At 56.1% G+C, this 8,630-nt stretch overlaps 1 protein-coding gene across 2 annotated transcripts; it reads left to right on the forward strand.

Moving 5' to 3' along the window:
• The first annotated feature begins 994 nt into the window (after nt 1-994).
• Cdx2 (caudal type homeobox 2) lies at nt 995-7,520 on the forward strand. Of its 2 annotated transcripts, none has more exons than XM_076560137.1 (3): nt 995-1,792; nt 4,939-5,080; nt 6,340-6,565. In XM_076560137.1, exons 1-3 carry the CDS (start codon nt 1,255-1,257, stop codon nt 6,479-6,481), a joined length of 822 nt encoding a protein of 273 aa, XP_076416252.1. In that variant the 5' UTR covers nt 995-1,254; the 3' UTR covers nt 6,482-6,565. The 2 variants fall into 2 exon arrangements, with proteins under 2 accessions (XP_076416252.1, XP_006979691.1); XM_006979629.3 differs by having other exon boundaries at nt 1,058-1,792; nt 4,939-5,084; nt 6,340-7,520.
• Nucleotides 7,521-8,630: the final 1,110 nt, after the last annotated feature.

Consider the following 8,630-nt stretch of genomic DNA (forward strand, 5'->3'; position numbering starts at 1 on the left):
ACGGGTCCTCTGAAGAGCAGCCAGTGCTCTTAACGGCTTAGACATCTCTCCAGGCCCCAGGAGAAAGTGTTTTTAAGACATAGGCGTGATGTAAGACAACAGTAACTGGGTAGCTGTTAACAGAAATATGCTCCTTGATGTTTCAACTCGTAAATAGTTTTAATAAAAGTACAAGTGTAAATGGTTGAAATTTACCGAGATCCTAACCATCCCTTCAGACCCCACCAATTACAGCCTGCCTTGCGAGGTAAGCCATTGCCAAACATATCGTGGCTTTGTAGAGGTATTCGGTTCTTTAATGCAATACTTTTTAAATGAATTGCTTTAATTGAACTCAAATCCTAAGTGTGAGACGAATTCGAGGACGCAACCTGGAGCTAGGACTATCTTTTATCTTTGGCAAGGAAATAAACGCAGTGCTTGAAATTTGGGACGGCGGCGGTTAGTCTCATCCTGCCTCTTGGAGAGGAAAAGAACAGCCCTGGTCTTAATTCCACAAGTCACCTCCTCGGTTGGTCAGAAATGTCCTCCAAACGATGGCTTCTTTTTTCTCTTCTCTTTGGGAACGAGAGTTTCTTGACCGCCTCCTCCCTGCGATTACGTGAACAGGACTGCTCCCGTCTCTAAACCCAGATTCCCACCAAGATTGCTTTCTCTCCTCAAGGCTCTTGCAAGTCCCTTGATTTCATTCTTTGAACCTGTGATTGGAGGTTTAAAGTGCATCAGGTTGGAAGGAGGAAGCTCTTTAACAATAAAGGATTGAATATTTAGCTGTGATCTGGTTGCTGCCCTCTCTGGAGCTCCCCCCCCCCCGCCTTATCTTTTAAAATGCAAATCGTGTTTCTGGGGGGTTGTGAGCGCTGTGCGCTGCGCCTCGACGTCTCCAGCCATTGGTGTCTGTGTCATTACTAATAGAGTCTTGTAAACACTCGTTAATCACGTAAGGCTGCTGCTGGCCTGGGACTCCGCAAGCCAACCTGTGGCGGGTCTTCCCCGCCTCCGCAGCCTAGTGGCAAGGAGGTGGGAGGAAAGGAGGAAGAGAGGGAGGAGGCAGGACAGAGGGAGGGACTGCCCGGGAGGCAGGAGCGCCGCAAGGAGCCTAGCGGAGCACCGTGAGCTGAGGTGCAGCCAGCCACCCGCAGCTCCCTGCGCTGCGCCCCCTCATCCATAGCCCTCTGAGCCCCGCGCCCCTGGCAGCTTCCAGCGTTCGTCCCCAGGCAGCATGGTGAGGTCTGTTCTGGGTCCCTCGCCACCATGTACGTGAGCTACCTCCTAGACAAGGACGTGAGCATGTACCCCAGCTCCGTGCGCCACTCCGGCGGCCTCAACCTGGCGCCGCAGAACTTTGTCAGCCCCCCGCAGTACCCGGACTACGGTGGTTACCACGTGGCGGCTGCGGCGGCTGCGGCGGCGAACTTGGACAGCGCTCAGTCGCCAGGGCCATCCTGGCCCGCTGCATACGGAGCCCCTCTCCGCGAGGACTGGAACGGCTACGCGCCTGGGGGCGCTGCCGCGGCCAACGCGGTAGCCCACGGCCTCAACGGGGGCTCCCCGGCCGCCGCTATGGGCTACAGCAGCCCCGCCGACTACCACGCTCACCACCACCCGCATCACCACCCGCACCATCCGGCCGCAGCGCCGTCCTGCGCCTCGGGCTTGCTGCAGACGCTCAACCCCGGCCCTCCGGGGCCCACAGCCACCCCCGCCGCTGAGCAGCTGTCCCCCGGCGGCCAGCGGAGAAACCTGTGCGAGTGGATGCGGAAGCCGGCGCAGCCGTCCCTGGGAAGCCAAGGTAAGCGGTGCCGGGGCGCGCCCCAGGTCCCGCGCGCACCGGGGCTGTCCCGGGCGGTCTGCGAGCAGTGGAGGAGGAGGAGCAAGGGGAAAACACAGGGATGGACTCCTGGTGGGGGGCGCTTTCACCGACTGCGGTCCCAGAAGTGCGTGTTTTGTGCCTCGCACACTAGGGTTTGTTTAGGGCAGAGGAACGGTTTCCTCTTTCTAACAGTTCCTTCTTGGCAACCTCGGGATACCTTCAAAAGCTCCCGGCAATGTCGTAAGCACTGTCGGCCGCGAGCTGAATCACGTCCTGGAGTTCGCTGCTGCCGCAGGCATTCCTAACACAGCTCCCAGCCGAGAAGAGGGGTCCTCGGATTCCCCTTACCGTGGCTACACTACTTAGCTCCCCACTGTCCTTCCTCCACCTGAGGTACCCCGAAAAGGGTAGTGTGGAGGCTGCGCCAGGACCGGTTTGGCCATTAGGGCCAATTCGAGCGGTCAGCGCTGCTGCGAGCAGAGACTGGACGCTACTGTGCGCCGCCGTCACCGCCGGAGCCAAGGCGCTGGCCCCAGGAGCCTAAGGGGAAGGGGGCGCTCCAGGATCCCTGACCCTTCCTTCTGCTAAGCAAAATCTCCCACGGAAGTCCTCTCCTGTCATCACAGAGAGCCAGGAGCAGGGGGAGGAAACCCTGAACGGACTCGGCTTCTTCAGACGTGGGGCATTTTTTTCTCGAACCTTCCGCGAGTTGTGTGTTCCAGACTCGGGAGATAATTCCACTAAAGACCCTAGATTTGCCGGACTGTGGGACTCGCTGGCGCCGGCTCTGCCCTTTGTGAGGTCCCGATGTGTATGGGGAGTGGGGAAAGTGTGACAGGGGAGTGGTATCGGAGCCCCCTTTTTGTTCCGCCAACCTTCTCCAGCTCCTGGCTTCCGCTTCCCTCGGTTGGTTTCTTGTCACTACAGCCGGGCCACATGCAGGTTATGGCCACTTTGCGGAGGTTTATGGCCAATTACAGCCGTATAAATCAGAGCGGCACTTGGGGGCCTGTCTCTGGACTCTCCTGCGTCACTGCGCACACCCCAGGAGCGTTCCTGGTGGGCGATGCCGTCGGAGAGAAGCCTCCAGATTAGCCTCCACTGGGCTTTGGCTTGGTCATTTCCAAGAGGACTTACTCCCAGACCTGAGCTTACCCGCCCCCCCCAAACCTTCCCTTCCAACAAGCCTGCCTGAAGGACAGTGGGCGGGGGTCTTAGACCTACGAAAGACCTTTAGCGTGCAGGGGGTGGGTGGTCCGAGACTGGGGTCCTGGGCGGGGGAGGATAACCTCAGGATCCCAGGCCGCGGGGTCAGCAGATGAGAGGCCGCTGTGAAGTCCCGCGCCGAGGTGGCAAGGCCGCTGTCGGCGCCGGGCGCCCTTGTGATGTTAATATGGGGAGGCTGTGGCCCGCAGCGCCGGAGCCCTACTTCTCTGCAGAGCGTCATCTGTCAAGGGGCAGAGGCGTGTACGCCGCCCGGTCGGCTTTGATGTACACCTTTTCAGGCCGGCCATTGTCTCTTTTAGGGCCCGGAAAGAGGGTGGTGACTTTCGCAGTCAATAATGAATTCTGACAACTCCTTCTCATCCCTCCCCTCTTCCAGCCCCCCTCCTTGGTTCCCAGGGGGTGCGGGGCCTCTCCTCCAAGGCCCTTGGGGGCGAGGACCTCAGAGCGCGCAGAGTCCTTATCATTGCGTTCCTCGGCCTGCGCGTTATGCTGAACCCGCAGCATCCATCCTAGGGCTTGGACCGCCGAGGGGAACTGTCCTGCGCCTCACTTCCCAGCTCTGATGGCTTCACGCAGGACTCCAAGTGCTGCGCTGTTCCGGCTGCGCACCCGGGTCGGGTTCTGTCGTCCTCTGTGGAGTGGGGCACTCGCGAGTGGGTTTCAGGCCGTAGCTGGTGTGAACGCTCAGGATGTGTTGGATCCCTTTTCTTCCAGAGCAGGCGCGGGGTCGGGGCCGCAGCGCCCATTCAAATGCGCCTGCGGGGCTGTGTTTATGTTAATGCGCCTGGCGGGGAAGGGGATGAAAGCTGAGGCCGCCATTTGCTCAGTAGTGGTAATTCAAACAGAATGCGGTTGTTATTAAGGCATTGAAAGGGCTTTTCTTTGATAAGATCGCCTTGTCCTGCATTGTTTGCGGCTGTGTTCCTCTCTCAGAGGCCGGGGGAGCTCTCTCTGATCCTCCTGTATCCTCCCAGGGCGCTTTTGTTGTGGTTTGCAAAGATTTTTACCTGAACAAAGTCAGCCTGCCGGGCCTTAAACACCTCTGGGGAACTCCCACCCCTTAGATCTCCCTGTTGGACCAGGCACTGGGCGCTAAAGCCTGTTCTGCTGTGAGACCTCTCCACCTTGGGACCGGGAACAGTTCCTGGCCAGCGTTCTGTGGAGAAGCAAGCCCGACAGACCCGGTGAAGAGGCAGGCTCCAGCCTGATGCCGCAGCCCCGCGCTATTTGTCAAGGCCCTTCAGTAAAACAATCAATCCAAGATTTAATATGTTGACTCAATCCAATGATCATAGGTCACTGGTCAGGATCGTTGTCACAGGGAATAAATGGGGAATTAAAAAAGAAAAGAGGCCTTGGGCCAAACCTGGTTGGGCAGGCATGACATGTTCTCAGTAGGAGGGATTTTCCTCCTGACATGACGGAGCCCAGCTCAGAATTCCAGGGCAGGAGTTACTGCGGCTGGAATATGGTCCCGGGGGCTTTCAGGAGGCTGCCAGTCCCTGCGCCCATCTTGCCGCCGCCATACTGAAACAAAGGTGACTAGCAGCTTACCCTGGCACCACAGCCCCAGGGGTTTACATTTCTAGTAAAACCTGAAAATGTGGATATCATACACCTGGAGACTCTGGCCACCACCCCCCCACTCCCTTTCTTCTGGTCCTAAATATACTATATTTGGTTTATGGGAAGGAGGGGGCTGTGTGAGAGGTTTCCACCCTTCCACTTCCCCAGGATCCTGAGGTGGCTATTGTCAGTCTTGGCAGTGGACAGTCAAACCTGCTCCCCCTCACCCCCACCAGTGAAGAAAGAGAAATAGCTCCCGGGTTAGAGAGGTTTGTCATTACCTATGACTGATGGATTGTAGTTCTTAGCCAAAACTTCTCCTTCCTCCACAGTGAAAACCAGGACGAAAGACAAATACCGAGTGGTGTACACAGACCATCAGCGGCTGGAGCTGGAGAAGGAGTTTCACTATAGTCGATACATCACCATCAGGCGGAAAGCTGAGCTGGCTGCCACGCTGGGGCTCTCAGAGAGGCAGGTGGGAATCCCCTCCCCAGAGTCGTCTGGCTATTATTATCATCGCGTGGGGGGTGGCGTGGGGACTGACACGTAGCCCCGGGAAGCCTGGCCAAGAGTCCACCCGTTTCCTCCGCGAAGAGGGAAGAGAGCAGTTAGTTGCCTTTTGAGAAGGCTTGAGTTCCCAGTTGTGTTTCTGATGTTCCTGAATTGCCTTTTTATTTTGAGGGATCTGAGAGCCGCAACAAAAGAGCCAAGGCGCTACTGCGGTATGGAACGCCACTTGGGCCAAGAAAGATCTATTAGGAGAGTGCTTTTCCACCTGTGGGTCCAGAGATAGTTACGTTAGGATTGGTAACAGGAGCAAAATTAGTTACAAAGTAGCAACAAAAATCATTTTACCATGGGGAGTCACTACAACGTGAGGAACTGTATTAAAGGGCCACAGCCTTAGGAAGGTTGAGAAGCACTGTATTAGGATATGTTCTCTTTACACCCAGCACTAGAAAAAAAAAATAAGAAAGATAAAGGCCCAATCTACCCATACATGTTAAAGAGGCAGGGGCTCTTTAAGAGCACACACACAGCGCTCTTTCAGAGGACTGAGTTCTGTTTCCAGCACCCACATCAGGTGGTGGCTCACACTGACCTGTAACTCCAGCTGCAGGGGTCATCCAGTGCCTCTGGCCTCTGTGAGTATTCCCACTCTGTACGTGCACAAACTGACACATACACATAATTAAAAATAAAAACTGTTTATTTAAAAAAAAACAAAGAGGTACTACTTGGCGCATGAACGCTTTTCGAGTCTAGAGAAAAGGAAGAGGAAACAAGACGGGGCAAATTCACAGCCGGGAAATGTTGCACGAAATCTCACTGCCAGCACCAAGGTGAAGAACATGGCCGCTTATGAGGTCCAAAGGATGCCCGGCGAAGCACACCTGAGCCGGCCACCCATCTGCATAGGAAGGACCTGCCAGCCCAGTTCTGTTCCTTGGTTCTGAGAGTCCAAAAGGCTCTTTTGGAAAGCAACATGGGGAAGGGGTGGGCAAGGAACGAGCCGCCGGCTTCTAGGCAGGTTGAGTTGAGTCGGGGAAAGCGTCATCATTGCGCTGAAGCTCAGTGGGGATGGGGGGGTGGGGGGTGGCACCTGGGAACTTCTGGAAGGGCTGGAAGCTTTTTCCGCCGCGGGCGGGCGGGCGGGCGGGCGAAAAGGACGATCTTGGTGGTGCTGTTTCTCTTTTCATACCTTCTACCTTTTGTTTCGTCATTTCTAGGTTAAAATTTGGTTTCAGAACCGCAGAGCCAAGGAAAGGAAAATCAACAAGAAGAAATTGCAACAGCAGCAGCAGCAGCAGCAGCCGCCGCCGCCGGCACCCCCTCCGCCCCAGCCGGCGCAGCCTCAGCCAGGCGCCCTGAGGAGCGTCCCCGAGCCCTTGAGTCCTGTGTCTTCGCTGCAAGGCTCGGTGCCCGGCTCTGTCTCTGGGGTCCTGGGGCCAGCTGGAGGGGTGTTAAACCCCACTGTCACCCAGTGACCCCTCCCATGGCCTGTAGCGGCGGCAGAGCAATTCCAGGCTGAGCAGTGAGGAGCATGGACGCTGCTAGCATCCTCAGAAGAGACCCCTCTCCTCCACCCACCAACAATGCCTACAGATGAAGAATGGGGAAGACGTATTAAGACAAGTGGGATTGATTGTGGGCCTCAGGGGAAGAGATGGTCCAGTTTTTTGGTTTTTTTTTTTTTTTTTTTTTTTACTTTTTTCCATTTTGATTCTTCCTGACAGAGGAAATGATCGCTGCCAGGACTGGCTACCGGCACCAAAATATTTCAGCCTCTTTTGCCCCAGCTCTCTGCCTCCAACACGGACTGTATTTCTGGTTGGAGCTGAGGAGGGGGTGAGGCTGGGGAATGAGCAATACTTGAGCCGAGATGGCTGTTTCCTGCTAACTGCTTTCTGAGAACCAGCTGGCCGTCGTGCCTCAGGGCCAGGGACAGTTCAAACTGCAGGAGCCAGAGGCAGCTGCGGTGGAAGGCTGGACCGATCAAAGTCTGCAGAACCCCCAGGTGGTCTGTGCTTTCCTCTGCCTTGCAGACCAGGAAGGGTTGGTGGGTTCAGGGGCGGCGGCAGCCGTGGCGGCGGGGAGAGGAGGGGGTGGCTAGCCAACCCCGGGCTTGTTTGGAAAGCCTGTCACCAGAGCTGCGGTAGGCTGAATGCATGTCCGTGTTGGAAATGCCAGAGCCAACCTGGACTTCCGGTCCTTGCCCTGGTCTCTGGCTGCTGGAGAACGGAGTTGCTGCTGCTGTTGGAGTCATTGATCGGCGGCGTCACAAGCTAGGCCAGCCTTTTAAAAAGCCGTGGGTAGAGAAGTCATATGGTGAAGGGAAGTTGGGGTATCCGAACACAGTCGACTTTTATTTTCTAAAAAGACAAAAGATAAACGAACTTTACAGATTTCAGATGCTGGAATTTTTTGTCTTTGGAGTTTGACTGATTTTTTCCCCCCTAGAGAATAAAATATCTTCTGACTGCAAGCTAAAAGTTGAGGGGAGGGGGGTGATAAGGAAGAAGGTGGAGAAGGTTCTCCTGGCAGCCTTCGTTTATCCCAAAGCTTCAGAAGCCCGAAGGAGCAGGTTCTGAGTCCTTCCCCGCCCCCACGCCTCAGTCCAGCATTGGGCTGTGGAATGTGTGGTTTTCCTGGGGGTGCCTTTGGGCAAAACAAAACACTCATCACCGCGGCTAGCTGCTGTCCAGCTGCTACAAAACCATGGGGGTGAGGAAAGAGGACTTCAGCTCCCTTCTCAACGCAAACATTAGACAACTTCTTAGTGTCACCCTCCCGCCCCACCCCCGGCTGGGGCGCCCAGGTATGCCCCTTAGCCCAGCGAAGTGGACACAAGCATTGGTTAATATTTTTCTGTTGTTTCCAGACAGCATTTCCATGACTGTATATAGTCTTCTGACTCCCTAGGCATTTCCATGGGCCCGCTCTGTCTACACTCCTTTAGCACTACCGGGAATGACCTTATCCTCCCACCCTCATTGCCCAAACACAAGAATTCAAGATCAGTAGAAGATCCAAGTGGCTGCATGCATATCTGGTGGATCTGCTGCCGGCCCTGAGTGTCTAGGTCTCCCGGCAAGGCCGGGAAAGGAAGCTCTACCCCACCATTTAGGACTAAACCGCGCCCTAACACAGGGCGAGGACTCACGGAGGGAGGAGGCAGGGCAGGCTGTGAGACACATGTACCCCCACCCCCCTGGAAGCACCTCCCCAATTTCCCCGCCCTTCAGGGGGCGAATTTTGCTGTGAGATTGGGAAAGGGGGTCGAGCGGGAAGAGGAGGGAGTTGGCCACCCAGAGGGAAGCAGCGTGGGCGTCTGTGGGGCGGGAGCTCGCCAGGTTCAGGGCCAGGTGATCCCCGTTGCTCCTAGGTGCCTCCGGCCCTAGCAAAGAGCGTGCCCTGGGTTCTGGCCGCGCCCACAAGCCGGCGGCGCGGTTGCTATGCGTTGCCGTGAAACGCCTGTCAATAAACCCTGTTTGGACAGTGGAGCAAGAGCACAAGGGTT

This window comes from Peromyscus maniculatus, chromosome 23, assembly GCF_049852395.1.
Source record: "Peromyscus maniculatus bairdii isolate BWxNUB_F1_BW_parent chromosome 23, HU_Pman_BW_mat_3.1, whole genome shotgun sequence".
Classification (NCBI taxonomy): domain Eukaryota; kingdom Metazoa; phylum Chordata; class Mammalia; order Rodentia; family Cricetidae; genus Peromyscus; species Peromyscus maniculatus.